This window comes from Mustela nivalis, assembly GCF_964662115.1.
Source record: "Mustela nivalis genome assembly, chromosome: 1".
Taxonomy (NCBI): Eukaryota; Metazoa; Chordata; class Mammalia; order Carnivora; family Mustelidae; genus Mustela; species Mustela nivalis.
Genome location: NC_139020.1, coordinates 55,405,909 through 55,429,178, shown reverse-complemented (window position 1 = coordinate 55,429,178; position 23,270 = coordinate 55,405,909). Strand labels below are relative to the sequence as shown.

General features: G+C 40.3%; 1 protein-coding gene across 1 annotated transcript in view; it reads left to right on the top strand.

Moving 5' to 3' along the window:
- Window positions 1-23,270, top strand: part of MORC1 (MORC family CW-type zinc finger 1) — a gene marked incomplete at both ends in the record, with an annotated part of 186,278 nt that overhangs the window by 140,631 nt on the left and 22,377 nt on the right. Inside the window, 5 exons of the mRNA XM_082711563.1 lie at window positions 285-347; window positions 1,492-1,737; window positions 6,049-6,156; window positions 20,515-20,584; window positions 22,724-22,790. Coding sequence (XP_082567689.1) covers window positions 285-347; window positions 1,492-1,737; window positions 6,049-6,156; window positions 20,515-20,584; window positions 22,724-22,790 — 554 coding nt within the window. The remainder of the gene's footprint in view (window positions 1-284; window positions 348-1,491; window positions 1,738-6,048; window positions 6,157-20,514; window positions 20,585-22,723; window positions 22,791-23,270) is intronic.

The following is a 23,270-nucleotide window of genomic DNA, read 5'->3' as shown; positions in this document are numbered from 1 at the left end:
CAGGGGCTGTGGGGGCCTGTTGGATATAGTGGCTCCTGAAATTGCTCAGGAGACATCTGATCTGTGATGTTTGACAGACCATTGCATTCTCATCTTACCTGGTCACCAGTCATTACAACAGAGTTGCAATAGATCTAAACTACAACGGACCCCTTAAACAGTTATTAGTGAAGGTGTGCAATCTTGAAACTCCATTAAGAAATGAAGACTGTTGGATTATTGTAATATTTCAATTGAAAGGTTTTTTTACTTACATTCATCTAACCATTTTTCCCCCATAAAAGCCTCAGTTTATACCAAATAGGATCACCGAGTCTACTACTACCTGCGGAACTTCAACATGTAAGGTGAGTAATTAAAGTAGGATTTAGCCATTTGTGTCATATTTCCCATATGAAGGGTAAGACTTTCTCAAGGGCCAAATGTCACCATGGGTAATGAGGCTCAGAGAGTGAAACACTAACACATATTTTTAACTACCATTATTTGTTTGTCTTATTAGAGTGATACATGTTTCCTAGGAAAAACTTTGAAAATAAAGTAAATAAGAGATAGATAAAATTTAAGTCACCCATGATCTTACTATCTGGAGGTGATGACTGTTTTAAATATTATAATGTATTTTCCATATTTTCTATGGCTATGTATGCATATATGTATATATGTAATCATATATATAGAAAGATATATTGATTCAGTCTGTGGATATATATTTGCCTAGAAATATGTTGTATCTGCAATTCCTACATTGTTTCTTGTGGTTCCTTTGTGTTCTATTATATTCCTCAAATGTCTGTTGCAATCTAAAATGGAAGTTTTAGAATATTTTTTTTAACCTTTGGCGTTTTCAGTTATACCAATCACACACAAACATGTACATACGGAAAACTACAATTTTAGTTATTTCTTAACATGCAGATGATGGGTTTGATAGCTAGATTACTGACTTTTTGCTCCAGAGAACCAAAGGCAAGTAAACCTCTGTTGGGAGAAAGTCAGGAAACATACTATATTCTCAGTCTGTAGTCTTCTACATCCTCAGAATCAGAAGGATTTTTTTGTTTTTTGTTTTGTTTAAGATTTATTTATGCGGCAGAGAGAGAGACAGCGAGAGAGGGAACATATGCAGGGAGAGTGGGACAGTGAGAACAGGCTTCCTACGGAGCAAGGAGCCTGATGCAGGGCTCAATCCCAGGACCATGGGATCATGACCTGAGCCGAAGGCAGATGCTTGATGACTGAGCCACCCAGGCATCCCAGAATTAGAAAATTTCTTGGCTCAGGCCTCCTCTGCTGAATCAAATTCAGAGTGAGACCTTATGATGGTATATATTTGCTAAAGCCTATTTTCTACACTTCTGCTTTTTAAAGTTTTTACAGTGTTTATTAGTAATAAGTATCACTTAATGTCATATGGTTTTGAGGGAAATGATAATTAATTATAAATAAACTGGCGCCCCCAAAATGAAAACTTGTTTTTTGTTACTTCAGGAAAACACAATAACTCAGAAAGTCAGGCCTAGGGGCGACGACTTGAAGCAGGGGTCCCTTGCCTCCTTTGAGCTTCGTGTCAGCCACAGAGGCTGGAAGAGAAACACAGAAGGGACAGACTCTGATGTGGAATGTATTACAGACACTAAAATTATGAAGAAGTCTCCACAGAAGAAAGCAAAGCCTCAGCAGCCCAGACGTCCAGCCACCCTGCCAGAAAACGTCAGCCCAGTCCAGAGGTCCCAGGTGTTTTTCTTTTCTTATCCGCAAAATGTATAGTCATTCACTTATTCCGGAAATAGTACTGGGCAAAGGTTCTGCTTCATTTTCACGTTTTTAAAGCACTCTAATTATAGCATGCGTATTGTCAGTGTAGTTTCCAGGACAAGGTCCCAATTTCTATTTTTTTCCTCCCTATTCTCTTTTGGAAGAAACATCAGAAGGCTAATACCAGCACATCAGTGCACTGTGTGATGCTCAACCAACTAACAGGGCCCTAAGAATGCCTGCATGGGAAAAGGATTTAAGATTTGTATTTGAGAGAAACATATTCATATAGGATGAACCTATAATCTGGAGGATTCTGCATTTGATGCTTTATAGCAAAAATTCTTAGCCAGATTTTATAATAGGTACTTACCCCAGTAGTTGAGTTCTGGAAAAATGGGATATAATCTTGATAATATGCTTAAATGGTGGGACTGATTTTAAGAAATGCACCACCCCACAATTTCCAAATGGGTTTGTTTTTTCAAAAGAATCACTGCACTTTCATTCTTACAGTATTATTCTTATTTAATCCCTTTTTAAGAACTTGCTCTTAGATATAGCGTATATTAATAAGAATACCTACAATTAAGTGGTCATTTAACCTATGCCAGATTCAGTGGTGGATGGTAACAGACAATATCTCACCACCATTTAAAATCTTTTGTAACCCAAAGTTCATTGCCTACCTTATCTGCCTTGTTCATCAGGTTTGATTTCTAATGACTTTTTACTCTTTCCCCAAATTAAATTTACCCTTAAAGGGTAGAGATGGGCCACCAGAGAAAATATTCAAATAAATTGCCCTAGGCTCTGAAAGCTGTAAACTAATTTGATCAGCAAATATCTACTGAACTTTGCTCTGTGTAAAGATACTGTGTTAAGCATTGTGGGAGACAAGATATTTTAGGCATGGTTCTTTCTAAAGGAATTATTCTGTACAATTGTTACACTGCAGAAATATCTCACACATTCTTTTGTAAAGTCTTTGGCAAACGGTGTATAGGTTCTTCTAGAAAATCTTTAGTGACAGAAACGTATTACCTCTGGAGGTAGTATTTCTCATTCCATTTTTGGGTAGCTCATTCTCTTAAAATATCTGAGGACCAGTTCCCTCTAATTTTGAAGTTTGGACCCTAAATCTTCAAGACTGTAGGGGAAAAAAACTGTCTACAATCGACAGAATTATTGGTCATAATTACTTTGAATTATATACATACAAGCTCAAATATTCAGAAGATATTTATTTAACATTTGCTATGTCAAAAATGCTGCATGTATGTAATATAAAAAGTAGTTATATCATTTTATAGCCCTATCTCCTTTAAGCCTGATTTCCACTCATTAACTGGGCAATTTCAAGATTTGGGATTTGTTGACCCATTTTATGAGTAGGTTTTATGCTGTAAAAACATAAGTGATTGAGAAGTTGAAGAGTACCTTGGTGTTAAGATAACACATTTTAAACTATAGAGATTCACTTAGTGTGGTATGTGTGTATAAAATCATCTATTAAGTGCCACTCAGTATGCTAGCCAACTACAGGGGATTTAACTGTGAGCAAACCCACATACATTCCCTGGTTGCATTAAACTTACACGGAGACAGATAATCCAATAATTAAACAAATGTAAACTGCTACTTTGGCAGTTTTTAATGACTTAGTAGCATGAGTACTTATAATAAGGGATTTGACCCTGCCTGGAGGGACTGAATGGGACAAAGTGATGAAAAAATCCTGTGAAAACAATGGCTGAATTTTTAGGATTGAATCCCAATTAAATTGGTAAAAAGAGAGGAAGAGCATTTCCAAAGGATGCACACATACGCTAAAGAAGGGTGCTGGTGAATACAGAGTACCTTGCGAAGACAAGGAAGCTCTGGCAGGGCGGAGAGATGGAAAGGGACTATGGGGTGAGAAGCTTAGAGAGTGACCAGAACCATGCAGGGCCTACAGACTTTGACAAGGGGTTTTGCATTTATCCTAAAAGCAGTGGGACACCACTGAAAGGAGTGGTATGATCAGATCTTCCTTTAGAGAAAATTGTTAGCTGAGTATGAAAGCCTCTGGTAAATATGGGCAGAACAGTCAGGGGCGTATTAACAGTGGTCTCCTAGGGGAAAACACTGGCAGCTTGGGCTGAGGTGATGGCGGCCAATCAGAGGAGGGGGTGCATTTGTTCCTTGTGTGTTTGTCTTGAGGAGGAGACACTGACCCATGCTGGCAATATATTAGGTACAGAAGTTGAAACAGAGGGGAATGTCAAGTACTACAGTATTTTTGGGCCCTGCACCTGGTTCGATGGTGGTTCCGTTCTTTGAAATAGAAAATTCTAGAAGGTGGCTGGGTCTGTTGGTGGTAAATCAGTTTGAGACCTCAAAGAGGACATTCTGAGTGAGGAGTAAGGGTAAGAAGAAAAGAAAGACTGGACAGAAGCCTGAGGGATTTTACCATCTAATGGCTAGCTATAAGGAGTAAGTGTGTCCAGGTGATGGTGAAGGAATGATTTGGCAGGAAGAGGACAAGCCAGGTACTTATTTCCTCATTAAAACCAAGAGGTAGAAAATGTCAATTCAAGGAGAGTTAGTCAGAGAGGCTAGCTTCTGTTGAAAGGCCTAAACAAAGTCCATTTATTTAATGACTTAGAGACAATAGGGGTGATCTCTGAAGAAGTTTATTGTTTTCGTTGGAGTGAAGGGGGTAGAAATCAGATTGGAATGGACTGATTAGCAAGTGGAATATGAAGACGTGGAGGTAGGTGGATGTCAACTCTTGGAAATGCAAGAAAATTTCACTTCAGAAGATAGTCTATACAAAAATCTAGAATTGGGGCAGATCAGGAGACTGGAATTCTGTAACATTCGAAAAATGAATTTAACCAAAATTTAAACCTCAACTGAAACAACTTTCAATTACTTGAGGAGTATTTGCCGTAAATTTCTAATATTCTGTCCAGTAAGCACTCTGGGCATTACCACTACCAGAAGAGGCACGGGAAGTATCATTAATTTTATCATTAGCCTAAGTAGATGGAATTAGGAAGACAGATATGCCCAAGTCAATCTTATAATGTGCTCTAAAACCTTGATAAGAGTAGCTCTGGAATTAGTTAATGTTTTAACTTAAATGTACCACAATTCAATTTTATTAACACAGGTGATTAATTAATTGTTAATTGTTAGTTAATTGCTCTTCCTAGAGAATTATTTTTATCACCTCCTTGTGTTTCTCAGAAGGTTCTACTTTCCTTACCCTCAACAGCTTTTCCTGAAAGCGGGGCTCCCAGTAAAAATAATATTCTTATTGTTTCCTACATCTGCCGCTTTTAATTCCCTTTTATGTTCTCTCAGTGTCCTTCGTTAATTCATTCCAGCAAACAAACATATGCTAAGCATTTCTGTGGGGCCAGGTGCTGAGGCTGCAGAGGTTGACACAGTTCTTGCTCTCAAGAAGCCGAGCACCTACTAGTAGCCATTCCAGTCAAAAGAGACCTTTCCTGGCATCATACATTTTTCATACCAGCTGTTTCCCATCTTTTCAAGTGTGAAGACATCTTTTTTAAAAAAATGACACAGAGATCTCACATAATAATAGGCATTGTCCATCTACCGATTAAAAACTACATAACAGAAAGCCATTATAGATATTTTGAAATGAAGGTATATCTTATGTCCCCACAGCAACATCTACCTAAATTTTAAGAACAATGTGTATATCCACATGAGACGTATTTATTCAGTGTATGGGCAGTAATTCATGAAGATTGTTTGATTCACTATTGAGGCTTGTAGTCTGCAGCACTCATTTCACACTTAATTTGCCTTATGTTGTGTATTGTTTTTATATTTTATTGTTGTGTATTGTTTTATTGTTGTGTATTGTTTTTTAACTTTTACAAATGCTTACCTAAATCATATATTTCTTGAGGGCAAAGATCGGAAATTGAATTTTCCATATTTCCCACAAATTTATTTTTTTTAAGACTTTATTTTTTAAAAAATTTTATTTATTTATTTGACAGAGAGAGAGATCACAAGTAGGCAGAGAGTTAGGCAGAGAGAGAGGGGGAAGCAGGCTCTCTACTCAAGAGAGCCTGATGTGGGTCTCGATCCCAGGACCCTGAGATCATGACCTGAGCCAAAGGCAGAGGCTTAACCGACTGAGCCACCCAGGCACCCCCAGAAGTTTGCTTCTCTACAGAAGTGAATAGAGACTGAATGAATGTGGTTTAGTATGTACCAGTGATTGCTGCTAACTCTCATATAGTTCCTGTTAATATCTTGCCACAGGCCTCTTCCTGGGAAATTAATAGGAAGGAGAGTCAAAACCTTGTGCAGGAATCTAAGGCTTTGATTGAAGTTGAAACCAGCAATGGCGATTATCCAGATATAATCCTGGTGAGATAAATTTCATAGGCTAAATGACACCTTGAGATTGATTTGCGTTCATGAAAATTAGAGGAATTCAAGAAGCATGTCATATTAGTACCTCAAAGTAATGAAACATTTAATTGAATAACCTAGTTTTTAGGTGAAGAAACAAGACTCAGAAAAGTTAGTTACATATCTAAGGCTATAGAAACTAGTGAAAATGGCACTGAGACTTATACATTCTGACAGCTAATCATGATGCTTTTTATTTGAGTTGTTAGGGTGAAAAAACTTTAATAGTATGCAAATCCATACAATTTATGTATATATAATATATATACAGGTATATATACCTGTATATAAAATATATTTGTAAAAATTAAAGATCATCCTGAAATCTACATGCCCAAACCTAAAGCATATGACACTTTCTGTAATTTATAGCAGGGATCCCCATCAGAAAGTGTCTGTAACTGACTTATATTGGGCCACTGCCAGAAACCCTAGAGAAATCTATTCAAGAAATATAGATGTATTTCTGTTTATTCCTCCTAGATTATGTATCCCTGATTCTAACTTTGGTAGTCACTATCGAAGGCCTTTGTATCTGACTATCCTATGTATCTCAGCAGACTTGCTTTGCCTTATTGATACAGGTGTGGAAGAAAGCCTTTGATATATAGGAAGAACTGACTCCAGGACTGGCCATGTGAGGAACACTGCATCTTACTATTTAACACTGCCGTGTTAAAGACATTATCCATTATGCTGTTTAGTGTTCTTTGCACTGTAATTTAAAAGTTCATTTAGATATTAGAATTTAATGTCAGGGAAAAATCTATTTGGTGCTTCCTTTTGTTAGAATATGAATTACTATATGAGTTCTCTTTTTACTTTGATCACCAAGGAGCTTATAGCTACCCTTTAAATAAGAATAACTATAGTCACCTACATGGTTGCTGTTTGTTGACATGATAAGGGAGTATATTTAGAAAGGGACCTGGCCTTGCCTGAGTAGCTCAGTTGGTTAACTGTCAAGACTCTTGATTTTGGCTCAGTCTTAATCTTGAGGTCATGAGATCAAACCCCGCATAGTGTTCCATGCTGGGCATGCACCCTGCTTATGATCCTTTCTCTCTGCCCCTGCCCAGTGCATGTGCACATTCTCTTTCTCCTCACCCCTCAAAAAAGGAAAGGGGCCTGATCTCATTATACCTGTCTTTAGCTGAGGTGTCTTCTGACTTCAGCCTAATTTTTGTGCCCATCAGCAGAAAATAATTATCAGAAAGTACATGGCCTAACAATTTGTTTCTCAGAATCCACAGTCTCTCATGGTTTATCTCCCCCTCCAGTTTCCCCCAACTCACTTCTCATCTCCATCTCCCAGTGTCCTCTGTGTTGTTCCTTATGCTCCACAAGTAATTGAAACCATATGATAATTGACTCTCTCTGCTTGACCTATTTCACTCAGCATAATCTCCTCCAGTTCCATCCATGTTGATATGTTGATACAAAAGTTGGGTATTCATCCTTTGAGTTGGAGGCATAATACTTCAACAATGGAATTTTTATGAAAAAAATGTTTTGGGGGCACCTGAGTGGCTCAGTGGGTTAAAGTCTCTGCCTTCGGCTCAGGTCATGATCCCAGGATCCTGGGATCAAGGCCCATATCAGGCTCTCTGCTCAACAGTAATTCTCTGCCCCTGCTTCCCCCCCTCTCTCTGCCTGCTTCTCTGCCTACTTGTGATCTCTGTCTGTCAAATAAATAAATAAATAAAATCTTAAAAAAAAAATGTTTTCATGATGGAATATTTCAAACATAGTACCATCAACTCCCGAGTGCCCATTTCCCAGCTCCACAGGGACCCACTCCGGCCAGACTTGTCTCATCCACATTCCCTCCCTGCCCCCCTCATCCCAGACATCACATGACTTCTTGAGTTAAGAGGCCATCTGAAGGGATATTGAGAAGGTCTAGGACTCATTTGTAAAAGGGAGCAGGAAAAACCTTCATTTTAACAAAAAGGAACAACTAAACCCAGGAAGAAAGGAAACACCACAGTGTTTTCCAAAAGGAAAAGAATCAAAATGTAATTGGCAACAGAAGGGAGTAGGAAGTACAACTGGTATTGGAAAGAACATGATTTCCCTGTCCCTGTGAGCCGTACTAGTCGCTGCGTGTTTTCCACAGTCCTGTTGGCACGTTTTTCAGGTAGCCATCCCTCTGTCATCTTCTTAAGCTCTGCATACAGCTTTTAGTGAGTACTTTTTCACAAGCTAGGTATGCCATTTATATTATAATTGTTTTCTTTTTATGTAATATTTCTCAAGTTTTATGTGATTCGTGTGTGTGGTGGGGGTAGGATTTATTTGTGCCCCGTTGATCCTCGTGGGACATCTGTTCTCATACTCAGGGTGCCTGATTTATTTAGATAAATATGAATTATCCACAGGTGCACATCAATTTCTGTGTTAGGCTGTCATTACAGTAATTCCAGTAGGAAATAATTGCTTCTGAATGTTTGTCTATACTTTCTAAAACTCACAAATTAGAAAAATGATTCTTCTTAACCCCTGGCTTTCTACCCAGTTCTCTTTACCCTGTAGTGCTTCTGTGTGTGTGTGTGTCTATGCACATGCCTTAATTCTGACCCCGTGTGTAGAAGGGAGGCACTCAGCCAACAGCGCTGCAAGAGATTATCACTTAGAGAAGAAGAATCAGCTACTACACAGGACTCTTCTCATCCCCTTACAACCAAGTGGTTTTATTATTTTGGTGAATTTACTGGGGCCCAGGTCCTTATTTTCAAGTGTAATAGGCTTAGAAATATATGTTCAGGGCACCTGGGTGGCTCAGTGGGTTAAGGCCTCTGCCTTTGGCTCAGGTCATGGTCCCAGTGTCCTGGGATCAAGCCCCGCATCGGGCTCTCTGCTCAGCAGGGAGCCTGCTTCTCCCCCCACCCTGCCTGCCTCTCTGTACTTGGGACCTCTGTCTGTCATATAAATAAATAAAATATTTTTTAAAAAAAAGAAAGAAATATATGGTCAGCACATCAGAGAAAGCCCATCATCGCACAGGGATGATTTTACATTATCCAAACTGATGAGACCATTGTACAGTATCATAATAGTGGTTGGGTCATTTGAAAGATAAATACAGTGTCTGTCTGACTGGAAGGCACACACAGACTGACACCGTGCACGCTTTTCCTTTGTGCCAATCTGCATGGGTTGGTCAATTACGGTCTGACACTTGCTGGCGAGTTACTTGACTGAATATTTAAAAGGCTTCCCGCGAAGACAGGCTGCCCTGTTGACCTCCCCTAAAAGCGTGACAGTGACGATATTACCCACATGACTGTACCGCGAAAGCCACAGGCCCTGTTCCACCTGTGCTCCGAGGAGTGTATCTTTCTCATATTGTATGGATAAGGAGTCCGTCTGTTAAGCATCCTCTTCTCTTTGCTGTGTCTGTCCGTCTGCCCTTTTTTTTTTTAAAGATTTTTATTTATTTATTTGACAGATAGATCACAAGTAGGCAGAGAGGCAGGCAGAAAGAGGAGGAAGCAGGCTCCCCACTGAGCAGAAAGCCCAATGTGGGGCTCGATCCCAGGACCCTGGGATCATGACCTGAGCCCAAGGCAGAGGCTTTAACCCACTGAGCCACCCAGGCGCCCCTGTCCGTCTGCCTTTTGAATGGATTTTTTTTCATAGTTGTGTACTTCATTTTTCTCTCTTTCAAGTTCCAGGCACACCTCACTCGGGCTGTCCTACTGATGGCTGTGCACCTTTGCCTGAAATGATGAGAGTGTTGATGGCTTTTCAGATCTCTCCCGAGTCTGACCACCACTGATGACGGCTGCAGTGTTCGCGTTCATTCTCCCGGATGTCTCCTCTGCTGTGGCTTAGGGTTACAGCAGTTTGACCTGTTTTCCTAAGTTCTTCCTCTTCTCACTCCACCTTGTTCTTGACTGAATTTTCTTCATATTCTTTTCTCTCCAAGGCCTATGGTCTATGGAAGCTATTTTTTAAGAAAAACGATTCTTTTGTTTTCTTTCTTTTCTCATTGAGATATAATGCTCATTGTGCAGTCATTTTTAAGGTTTGTCTTTTTGTTCTACACCGTGCCTCACACTTAGCATGCTCCCAGACTATCCATGTGGCCCTGAGCTTCGTTTCCCTTTTCTCCAGTTGCTTCTGATCCCGTAGTTTGCTGGTGTCACCTCTGTGGCCTTGTTTTGTCCTTCCTGATACTAATTTATTCTTGCCCTTCTCGCCAGCGTGGTTCATTCATTTTCAAAGTCTATGCAAGGAGAGAGTTCTTGGTAAGACCTTGCATGTCATTTGGCACTGTGGAAGTCTCCAACTGGGACTCAGTTAAAACTCTAGGTGTTTTCTAGAGATTAAAAAATTGTCATGGAAATAATGAGGTTTTTTAAGAACATCTTAAACCTCTTCAGGATGCCCTAGGTAGCCTCTCCGTTGGACCCTTAGAGACATTACATGTGGGGTTACCCGTCTGCACTGTACCAAACTTCTTTCATTATTTTTCATAATCTCGTTAGCACAGATACAGTTCCCTCCACCCCTTCAGGGTAATTGAGATGATCCAGATTTATTATCTCTCTGACCCTGTAAAACTGTATTCTGAAATTCTTTTGTGTGCCTGCCTGTGTATGTGTGTGTGTGTGTGAGTGGGGCGTGCCTTTCCCCTTTCTTTATGGCCATGATGAAATTCAGGTATGGCTCTTCACATAGATCCTCTCATCTAATTCTTCTTGCAACCTGAGGGGTAAATTCTTTTTTCATCCCCAACCTACAGGTGAGGAAAATGAGCTTGCTCAGGGTCACACTGCCAGGAAGTGGTCACCTTGAACCCTAGCTGTTCAGCTTGAGCTCCCACATTTTTAACCACATCTCCTTGTGACTTCTTACTTTCTCTTCCATCCCCGCACTGTTCCCCCCATCTGTTCACCAGCCCCTTCCACACAGGTTGGTTGGAGTACACAGATACACTTTATGCAGGGGCAAGGATTTCAAGGGACAGACAACACATCGATTAACATTCAGCATTTTGGGTTGGACAGGTTTCCTGAATTCCACAGATGGGCCTTCTCTAGGCAAGGGTCTTGAATTCATTTTAAAAAACCAATCCATCATCCTTGCCCATGTTAAGCTAACTTCCCTTTATCTCATTTCTTCCCTATCCACCCTAAATCTGACCTATCCAATAAAGTTCTTTTCTGCTTAAGACCTGGCCCTTCTTTTTCCAGTCCACCCAGAGTCCCATAGACATCATCAGGACCATCATCACAGGGATGGTTCCTGGAGAGGAGAATCTTCTTCTTGTCTAGGATTACCACTTGTAGGAACATGGTTGTGGTCATAACTTGATCACCATCCCCTTCCATGAGCTGGTGTTGCTTGACCTTTGACCTATTGTTTTTCATCTTCCATGCTCAAAACGCATACACTACCCACTCTGATTCTGAACTCTTTCTGTCGTAGGCATTTCCAAACTCATGTGTAAGTTCAAATTTGTCCCAGTTAACCCCAGATGGGAAGGAAGTAGAAATTCTTTCAGATCACCTCTTGTAGAGGCACCAGCCTCTGTTACAGGGATCAGTGTCTGAGTGAAGGTTGCCACAGTTTTGCTTTACTAGAGCATTGCCCTGTGGCATTGTTGTAATTAAGAGTTTGTCTTAGTTCAATTAAAAACTCGAGCTCACTGCTATGTGATTTACTCCAGGCAAAATTTTGGCATATGAGCCCCATACCACATTGGTGCCCCACAAAATCAAGCCATCTGATCAATGGGCACTGCACCGTGCTTAATAGGAACAAGAGAAATAAAAGCAAAACTAGATTGCTGAACATCCTAGCAAAGAGGAAAGAGTCTCACGTTATGTCACCATGTGGGAAGAGACTGTATAGACTAGATGTCCTAGGGGGTCTGTTCTGAAAGGTGACTGGGAAAATTAGGTTTCCAGGCTATAGCAGATGGTCAGGAAAGCAAATGATCAATTGGAAGAAAGCTTCAAAATTCAGGAACACCAGGGGGAGTAACATTGCCAATGCTGACAGTAAGTCAGAGAAGTTGAGTGGGACTAATTTCCTGAGACTTGAGTCAGGGTATAAAAGTATTGACTTTTTGTTGCACTGTGCATGCTTTTATTCATCTTGGGGGAGCACATGTTCCCAACTGACACTATGAATATTTTCTGACTGATATGAAACCATACTGGTATTTGTCATTTTTCTAAATTATGTAATAATCTTTTTTTTCTTTTTCTACTCTGAATATCAGTGGCAAGCCCATATTGCTAAGACTTTGGGAAGAACATCTGTTGTGGCTCCTTCAAGTTGGGGTAGACCTGCTTAGTTAATAACCAGAAACCCTACTTCCTTTTTGGTTGGCCCGCCTTGAGCCTTTTTGTCCTCTGTGGTCATTTCAGCCTCTTTGGCTTGCACCTGGTCTCAAGAACAGATTGGCAAATGGATTCATTTCATTTTTCTTGATCTGCATATATTTTTTATTTTTATTTTTTATTTTTTTTAATAAACATATAATATATTTTTATCCCCAAGGGTACAGTTCTGTGAATCGCCAGGTTTACACACTTCACAGCACTCACCTTAGCACATACCCTCCCCAATGTCCATAACCCCACTCCATCTCTGAATCCCTCTCCCCCCAGCAACCCTCAGTTTGTTGTGTGAGATTAAGAGTCACTTATGGTTTGTCTCCCTCCCAATCCCATCTTGTTTCATTTATTCTTCTCCCACCCCCTTAAGCCCCCATGTTGCATCACCACTTCCTCATATCAGGGAGATCACATGATAATTGTCTTTCTCTGATTGACTTATTTCACTAAGCATAATACCCTCTAGTTTCATCCACGTTGTCACAAATGGCAAGATTTCATTTATTTTGATGGCTACATAGTATTCCATTGTGTATATATACCACCTCTTCTTTATCCATTCATCTGTTGATGGACATCAAGGTTCTTTCCATAGTTTGGCTATTGTGGACATTGCTGCTATAAACATTCAGGTGCATGTGTCCCTTTGGATCACTACATTTGTATCTTTAGGGTAAATACCCAGTAGTGCAATTGCTGTGTCATAGGGTAGCTCTATTTTCAAGATTTTGAGGAACCTCCAAGCTGTTTTCCAGAGTGGTTGCACCAGCTTACATTCCCACCAACAGTGTAGGAGGGTTCCCCTTTCTCCACATCCTCACCAGCATCTGTCATTTCCTGACTTGTTAATTTTAACCATTCTGACTGGTGTGAGGTGATATCTCATTGTGGTTTTGATTTGTATTTCCCTGATGCTGAGTGATGTGGAGCACTTTTTCATGTGTCTTTTGGCCATCTGAATGTCTTCCTTGTAGAAATGTCTGTTCATGTCTTCTGCCCATTTCTTGACTGGATTATTCATTCTTTGGGTGTTGAGTTTGCTAAGTTCTTTATAGATTTTGGACACTGTGCAGATATTTAAAAAAAAAATCCGATGGCCAGATCATTGTTGACAGATGTATCTTAAGAGTTTGGCAGCAGAGTCTCTGTATTTGCTACAAAAGATTTTCCCTCCAGTGTCTAGCTCAGAATGTGGCAGTTTCTGGGGCTAAGGAAAGACATGAATTAAGGAAGGTGTAGATGGAACCATCTTCCTGTCTCAGAATGAAGTCCTTTGCCAGTTATACCTTCTTTACTCTGTAGGGACATCTTTCACAAGAGGCTGATTCCAGCTCAGGAAATTCATCAAACAGTTCTGAATCTCTAGGGCCACTCACAGGGTGTTCGTGGTACGTCACAAAAGCTGGGAGCCATCTGGCACAGCTGATGAGTCTCCAGTGTCTGTGTCTGTGCTTTGTGGTAGCCAGAAACGAAACCCCACCACACAGAAACAACAGCTATAAGCGCTCTGTTTCAGCATCAGACCTACATGACAATGAAGTGAAAAGATGACTCTGTAGCCTCAAGAGCAGGTGAAAAAAAAAAAAAAAAGGAAGGAAAATAAGTAACCTGCACAGCCAGTCAGTCCCTAAATGCTGCATTTGCCCTAAATACACATCAGTTTTCCAGCTCCTAACAGAAATTGTTTTTTAAGAGTAAACTGCAGTGGTATTGTAAGAATGTGATTTCAGATGATCAAAGTTGCCTTAATTTCAAAAGTAGGCCATTTCTTAGTTTTCCTGGTTGATGATGTTATTTATGAACTCTGTATGAACTTGTATAATGCTCTGATTGTTGCTAACACTATCAGAAATTTCACAGGCAGAGACAGCTCCTTTACAAGAGGCAGACCAGAGCTTCCCTAAAGGTTATGGAGGGAAAAATGTCTATACTCACTCTCCACAGCATAATTCATCAGGTCACCAGCAGACTTACAATAGACACAGAGATAGCATGTGATACAGCTCCTGACCCTAAGGACGATCTTATGAACTTGAGGAACTTATGAACCTGAATATTCAAGTGCCAGTATGTGGACTACCAACAACCATGCACCAATTAAGACAAAGGTATAAGGTATAAACAATACATATCAGAGATCCTGAGATCCAGAGATTCAGAGAGATGTCATATATATATATATATATATATATATATATATACACACACACACACACACATATATAATTCATATATATGATCCTTGCTCTAAAGGAGCAGGAAAATTGGAAGAGAATTTTATAAAACCACATGTTAACATTACTTTACAGAAAGTTGACAGACCAACCCAGGTTCAAAGTTAGACCTACAGCCCCCTCGTCAGTTGTATCAACTTGTGGTCTTCTGCTTTTTTAATATATAAAATAGAAATAATCTTACTCTCAAGGTTTTTATGAGAACAAATGTGATGATTTGTGACAGAATGAAATAATGAAAATAATTATTTGTGTTATGAAAAACATTTTAAAAAACCATTTTCTGTGATTCTGAAGAGGGCAAATTCAGCCTTTATTGGTTGGTCCAGGACATGGGAATATAGAATGAAAATTGAGAAACTGAAATTGCAGCAAAGGGAGAGCTAGAGGGATGTGTGTAAGGATTTGGAGAAAGGAGGAAGGTCATCCCAGAAGCCAAAAGACATGGTGCTGCAGAATTGGAGAGGCTGGAGGGGGTGGTGTGGGGAAAGAGCTCAGCAGGCAGCCAGAATCAAAGATGTAGAAATAGAGGTGGTTCATGGTGACCTGAAATAGATTTTTGCTGGATGTAACCTTGCATTTGTCAATGCAATCTTCAGTACGTTATGCATATTTATTAATGCTTTGTAGAATTGGATTTGTTTGGGGGAGATGGACCCAAGTTTTGAATTCTGCTCTGAAGTATCCTGCAAGAATTGAAGCTGCTGTAAGATTTCAGGCTTATCTGGGTTGCAGAGATAAGATGATTGGCCATTACTAATAACAACTGTAATTTACTATTAGTTTTTCAGAGAAGGGAAGAAATCAATATGGGCTGGAGTAACTAAAAAGGACATTTTGGAAAGAGTAGGACTTACACTTGTCTTCAAAGAGGGAAGGACAGAGAGGCATACCACCTAGAGAGTGAAGGCAAAAGTATATACGGTGCTTGTAGGGGATTTTTGAGGATAGCCTTCTGTTATAGCAGAGGGGCTTTGTTAAGAAGTACTGAAAACATGTTCATGTAACTTAGAAGGGCTTTGAAAACCAGATTCAGAGTTTGTACTTGAGGTAGGAAGCAGTCAGGACCTGTGGGAAGGTTTTGAGAAGAAATCTTTGATCATGGAGATTTTGTTTAGGAAGATGAACCAGGTTGTGGTAATGCTGTTGTCCTGGGCAGAGGAGAAGCTGAAGACCCAAAAATCAAGTAGGATCTGCTGCCTAAAGACTGGAGTGTAAGGATGACAAGGAACATGGAACCATTTGGAGGGAAGCAGAGCAGACGCTAGAGAGGAGCACAGAAGATGAGGCAGGGAGAGCAGTTTGGAGACGGCAGCTGGGAATGACAGGCTGTTTCAGACAGGAAGAGAAGAGCTGACAGGGGATCCGAGTTGGCACATGTGGGACTGAAGATCTGAAGTTCCAGCAGAACGTCAGCTGGAAGTAAACTGGAGCACAGGTGGAAAGTTAGGGTTGGTGATGCTCATCAGGCCATTGTTTGGATAAAGTTGATGGTTGGACCCCTGAGATTTTAATAGGTTCATTGAGGAATTAAGTGTGGAAAGAAAAATAAAGATCCTGGGAGATTTGGGACACAGAAAGTTCTAGAAATCAAGGGAAGAAGAAACAGTGGGAGACTTCTTCCTGCTTCCTTGTAAATGGCACCACCATTCACAGCCACTCAGGCCTCAGCCCAGGAGGCATCCTGAATTCCTCTCCTCCTTCCACACCTGGCACTCAACCTGGCAGCCAGTCCTGCCCACTCACTCTTTGAACCTATACCCCGTATTTCCTTTTCCACAGCCTCCACCCTAGTGAATTCACCAACATCCCTTGTCAGGGCTGTAGCAATAGCTCTATAAATGATCTCATTGCTTCTCTTGGCATCCACCATCTAAAAATCTGATGACTGCATCCGAAAGATAGGTCATGCCATTCTCCTACTCAGGACCCGCCAGTGGCTTCTGCTCACATTTGGAGCAGAATCCAACATTCTTGCTGTGCCCTTCAAGGCCCTAGGTGACCTGGCCTGACCTCTTTTTAGTTTTCATCCCCTACCACTCATCCCTTCATTCACTTCTCTGTAGCCACCCTGATCTTCTTTGGCCTCCAACACCCCAAGCTTATTTTGCTTCCCTGACTTTTCCTTTGCTGTTTGTAATGCCTAGATTCCACTCCCCCTATCCCCCAGCAACGTGTACATCTGGCCAGGACTTTCTGTGATTCTGTACATATACTGAGTGAGTGTCGGGTTCTGTCGTAGATCCTGGAGATATAGCAGGAAGATAATAGATGATACTCCCTGTCTTCGTGGTCCTTCCATTCCAGTGGGGGTACCAGACCCCAAATAAGACAAATAAGTAAACTGTGTTGTAGGGTAGGTGGTGGCAAGTGGTCATGAGGAAAGGAAAGCAGAGGAAAGGGGTAGAAAGTGTTAGTGTTGGGTATGGTGAGGGTGAATGAGTACAATTCTGTAGCAAGACTTGGTATTCTTCATCAGAACAATGCCTGACCCATACTGGAACTCAGTTTTAGGGAATAAATTTATGAAAGAGAGAGAGGAGCCCAGAACATAACATTCACTGTGGAAGAGCGAAAACAGAAAGGACCTTTGAATTTGGCAGGAAGTTGTTACTGGTCTGGTAGCCTTTCGGGGTCCTTGGTAATAATAGAGGCTTACGGTGGAGATAGTGGGGCAAAGAAATAGCAAGAAAGAAAGCAGATACAGTGATAGAAACCAGTTCTTAAGCATTCCTAACAACAGCTGAATTAGAGAAGAGTTACGCAGCTGACTGTGGTATGTTCTTTCCCTTCTCTCTAACTTATTTATGATTTATTTAGCCTCTTAAATAGATATTTCACAAAATTGAGCATGTGGTATTATGTTCATCCGTTGAATCCCTTGGAGAACCAACAAATCCCGCTCTGCTCATTGTTAACATAATTTTAATTAAGGTGTCTAAAACCCCAAGTGAAGAGTTGACTATAATCTCATTTACTGAGTGGGAGGTGTTATCTGTTTCATGACTGAGGTAAAATCTTAGGAAAGAGATATCCCTCAACTGCAGAGTATGAAACACAGTTAAGCCTAAGAGACTGAAGAACACTTCTCTAATGAAACGAAGTAATGTATATGAAAGAGCTTTGTAAGCAGTATCAAAATATACAAGTAGTGTCGTCGGAAAGACAGCTGTATGTCTTGTCTCAGCTTGAAAGTATTCGGACCTTCAAAGCCACAAATGTATTGTGATGGAGGAGAGCATCCAATGAACTCAGTAATTCAGTGTTATTTAAAAGGGAACACTGTAGCGGTGAGTTGTTTATCCAGAATCTTTTAAACATCTCTATGCCAAAGAATAAAGAAAATACGGGAAAGGAAAAGAAGGTAATCTCTCCTGCAATATAAATGGGAAAGCTTTGCGTGAGTACCATTTTTGGAGTGAGAGGACACACCTGACCTTCATGGAAACAGCCTCTATAAGGCACGGCTCCAAGCAGACAACTAAACGATAAAATGCAAAAACAATTTCTTGAGGCTGTGCTAATAACGCCACCAACAAAAGTTCCCCATGGGGAGTGCTGTCATTTTGGTTAATCTTGGATGCTACCCTCTTGTCTGATTTTTATCACAAGGACGAGTTACCAAAGAAAGAAACACATTCTGAGCTGGATCATCATGGATTACAACAAAGCGGTTGTAACTAAAGGATTAAATAGCTCCTGTCGTCAGTTTATCTTGTGGTTGCTGTTAACTGCTGTGGGAAATAGTCTATGCTGCTTATAAACTGTTCAAAATATATGAAATTAGAGGCATTCAAAAAGGCACACACGTTTCCTGTATGTATGAGCATAGTAGGAAAAAAATGTAAGTTTGATGATACATCAGAGAGAAATAAGATGTACATCGGAAGGTCATTTTGCAAAATGAACTTTAAAAAATATATGTGTTTTATTTACTCCTGGGGCAGCACTTTATTTATAGTACAAGTAAAAAACTAATCTGAAATGGACAAAACAGCTTAGTATCAGTTTTTTTCCCTAAGATTTTATTCATTTGAGAGAGATGTGTGTGTGTATGTGTGCGCAGAAGAGCAAGGTGAGGGGCAGAGGAAGAAGCAGACTCCTCACTGAACAGGGAGCCCAAAGTGGGGCTTGATCCCAGGATCCTGAGATCGGGACCTGAACCAAAGGCAGAACACTTAACCGACCAAGCCACCCAGCATTAGTTTTATTTATTTCCCTTTCCCTAACAAGACTTTTCTTGTTAGGGCTTTGAGTGAAACAGAAGCAGCAATGATGGAGAGCCTTACAGGTCTTTTGTTGCTAGGCTACATGTGTGCCCATTTAACCTGCTTCCTGAGGAGTGGTTTCTAGAATGCCATGTAAAATATATGCTTGTGTTCCCTGGGAGGGGAGAAAAAGGGAGGTGATAGCTTCTCCCTCTCACATTTGTTTAGCAGGGCACAGCGGGCTTGATAGGTTATGGGTGGGGCGCCTGGGTGGCTCAGTGGGTTAAAGCCTTTGCCTTCAGCTCAGGTCATGATCTCAGGGTCCTGGGATTGAGCCCCACATCGGACTCTCTGCTCAACAGGGAGCCTGCTTCCTCCTCTCCCTCTCTCTGCCTGCCTCTCTGCCTACTTGTACTCTCTGTCTGTCAAATAAATAAATAAAATCTTAAAAATAATAAAAAAAAAGAGGTGATGGGTACAGACACAGTGGGCAAGCCCCAGAGAACCTACAACACCTTCCACCAGGTCATAGAAGTGGGGAACGCAGTTGTATCTCAACACATGTTGAAGGGTCTTCAGATCAAGGAGCTCTTGCCTTACCCCCTGCCTTCTCCATTGCTGGTTTTCACTTCCTGTTCCCTCACCTTCTCACAGATTTGCAGAATACATGAAGGGAACATTCTAGGTCTGTTTTCCTGAAGGGCATGAACTAATTCTCTCTCTGATCTAAAGAAGTATGTTTCCAAAATGTAAGTTTATTTTGTGTGAGCCTTGCAAAATGGGTTTTCAGGCTTCCCAAAGCAATGGTAGACATGGTTTCTGGATGGCACACTCCTCCTCCTCCCCCAAACCCCACTTCCGCCCACCTGTCCCAGACATCATACACACACACATGCACCCTCTCACTCTCAGGTGCCAACAACTCTCCTGGCTCCTGTGTTCAGCACATTAAGGCTCTGTGACCCCTTTTAGCCAGATTTCCTTGGATTTTATCAAAAGTCAAGATGTCCCCATCTTGTCCCCTGGTTGGCCTGGTGCATTCTCCATCCCTGTCTTCTCCCCGATCATGCTGTGGGCCTCAGGCCCCAGACCCCAACCTCCCCAAGGATTTCATTGCACTGATGTTGAGCTCATGCTCTGTGTCTGCTGTATCGACCACAGATGTGATAAGCTTCCTTAGAACAGCAGAGGCTTCATGTGTGCTCCTGGTGAATCAAATACTTGTCTCATTTGTTAGAGTCATTGTTACATCCACACATGATATGGATTTTTAAAAATACCTGTACAAATATTGATAGAAGTATTCAGGTCCTGATATAGAAATGGTAAAAGTAAGTATGACAACTATGATGTAACCATCATGTTCTACAATGTGCATGACTGTCTCCCATCATAACATGTGCATAACTGTGCCTCTGGCCTCTCTCTCTGATATGGACACTGATACTCAGGTCATCTCTCACACTATAATGTATCCTATATTTTTGTGCAGCTTTAAGTAAACAGCTTATTTTTCAGGTTTTAGATAAAAGTGACACTGAGGTCTCATTGAAACAAGAAAAAAAGGAAGTTTCTCTTATGAAAAAAGGTAAAAGAATAATTCAGTTTACCTCTATTAGCTGTGATGTTTGAGTTGTTTTCAGTGTGACTTATGAGGCACATGTGATGTGGGATGTAGATCAGAAGTTTGATAGCAGTTTGGACTTTTAAAAGTTAAAATGTGTTGTTCCAGAAGTGGGAAGATGGGTGGGTGGAGAGTGAGCCTCCAATCTCCTGTGTTTCAGAGGAGCCAAGAAACCCTTCCTTCCCAAGGAGAGTCCCCCCAGCACTGCCACACACGGCCTGACATCTCCAGCAGCAGACTTGGGCCACACTCTCCATTGAATTCTGTTTAGAAATTTGCAGTAGATTGATAAGAGCTCTTTAATTCAGACTGTGTTTTGAAAATTATAATAGTTCTCTGTCTTCAATCTTGTAGTCCTTTTCCTGCTTTTCCTGATCCCCCTTAGACTAGTTCACCAAACACATCCATTAGTTCCTTTATCCTCATGGGACGTCCTTTGTCTCAAGTGAGAGACTTGAACTTTAAAAAAAAAAAATTACAGTTGCCATCTTTTAATATTCCATCCAAAAACTGTTACGCTGGATAGAGAAGCTGGAAGCAAACCAGACTCAGAAGATTATGTTTTCTTAGCATCCATTCATTAACCCCTTTATTACGTGTAAATTATTATTATACCATTCTCTCTCTTGTTTTAATATTCTACCATTGGACCTGAGAACCAAGCCCATTATCTTCATGGTTCTGCTCTTATTCTGATATAAGTTCTAAAGCTTTTCTTAGCTTCTTTCACAAGCCTCAGATCCTTTTGGCTTCACCCTTCCTAGTCCTTGAATCAGTCCATGGCTTCACTCTGTGGTCACTAGCAATCCCTGCAAACTTTGTTGCTCAGGTAACCTAATCAGCTGTCCATGCACATCTTGATATTTGAACCCATTAGTGAGGTCCCTAAGAAATCACAGTTTTTAAAATCTCTCTTCTTAATTAGGGTAATTTGCAATTCCACAATCAAGATTTCTTTTGTAAGGCTCTTTTAATCTTAAAGCCTGTCTTTCCTAGAAGTTTCAAAGTATTAAAATGATTTCAAGTATGTGCCTGTTGGATTTCCAAATCATAATGGAAAAATTGTTAATACAATTTTGGTCCTAAAATTAATATTTAATTTCAAATATTCATCCTGGGTTTGAAAAGAACAAATTGTGAAATAATTTCAAATGACTGTACTTATAGATTAGTTGGCCATTGGGCTAAAAAAAACTTCATTTTGTCTGCAAGCCGGTGAGTAAAACCAGTGCTTAGAAAACCTCTTTTTGTGTTTTCTCTTTCCTATTTACTTAAAGGAGGCAGATCCTCAGCCGTTCACCCACCATCTAAAACTTCCTTTGTTGCTATGTTGTTCCACTTGGCCTTTGATGGCCCTTATCTCGTTGGCAAGGGTTTACTTGGTGGAATAAGATATTTGGACAGTTACCACAATGAATTCTGGAGACAGGTGGAAGAAAGACACATTGGCTTATTGCATATACTGCCTCCAAGTCACTCTTAAAACCAATCCAAGGAGTCAGAGCATTTCTGTGAACTATAAATGAATCACTCACCTCTCTGAACTTAAAATAATGAAGTTCCTTCAGTAAGTAGGTCAACTAGATGACTGTAGGTCTCTTTCTGCTTTAAATTTCAACTCTCTACTAGAGAAATGTTTGGGGTCAGGGTGTGTTAGGATGTTTTTGAACCGGAACCTAAAATGGAATAGAGTGGGATTCTAGGGGGGAGACAGGAGGTTGTCTGGGCAGAGGCCTATAAGAGTTGTCTGGGCAGAGGCCTATAAGAGAAGGGAACCCCAAGCAGTCACCCTATGCACACCAGTTGCAGGTAATAAACATCATGAAAAAGAACTTAACAAAAACACAAGTTACAAAGGCTCTTGGATTACTATATATACCACCTATACTTTATTAAAAGGCTATTGTAAGTTGTATTAAGAATATATTGGTCCATTTTTATAAGAGGATGTCTGGAACACAAATCCAAATTATAATTTTATATTTATATTTATAAATATATTAATAATATATAATAATGAATAAACTGCTGACACTTCTTTCATTTCACATTATCCTGTGATCATCAAAATGTGATTGTCTTCATTTTGTCTGTTTTTTGAAGAAAAACAAGAGCCGAGCAGTGATACTCTGGAAATAAAGAGAAACTCTTCATTGCCTAACCGGGAAAGGTGAGTGTACTGCAATTACACACATTCCAAGTGAGTGCAATTATACTGTTGCAAAGTAATTACCAATGTTTAAATACAAGAAGAAAGAAAATAATAGCAACAAGCAAAGGCAATTAAGAATGGAACCAAATTTACAAAGGAGACAAGAAAGAATAGAATACGGCTAGGTTTCTTACCTTTTTCCTGAGCCTTTTAATTTTCTTTTGTGAAGATTTGAGGATAATGAAGTGGAACAGGCTTAACTTCCTACTCACAGCGAGCAACTAATTCAAATTACTCTAATGTAGTGAAAGAACTGAAAATGTCACATGTGTATAAGGTGTGAATATGCAATCAGAAACCTGTTTTTTTGTGTGGCTCATTATCTTATTGTTACACGTGTATGTAATTATGATAATCATTGCATGCTAGAATTTTCTTGACATGAGACTTTTGTCACTTTTAACATAAAATCAGCTGAATAATTTGGATGCCCAATAA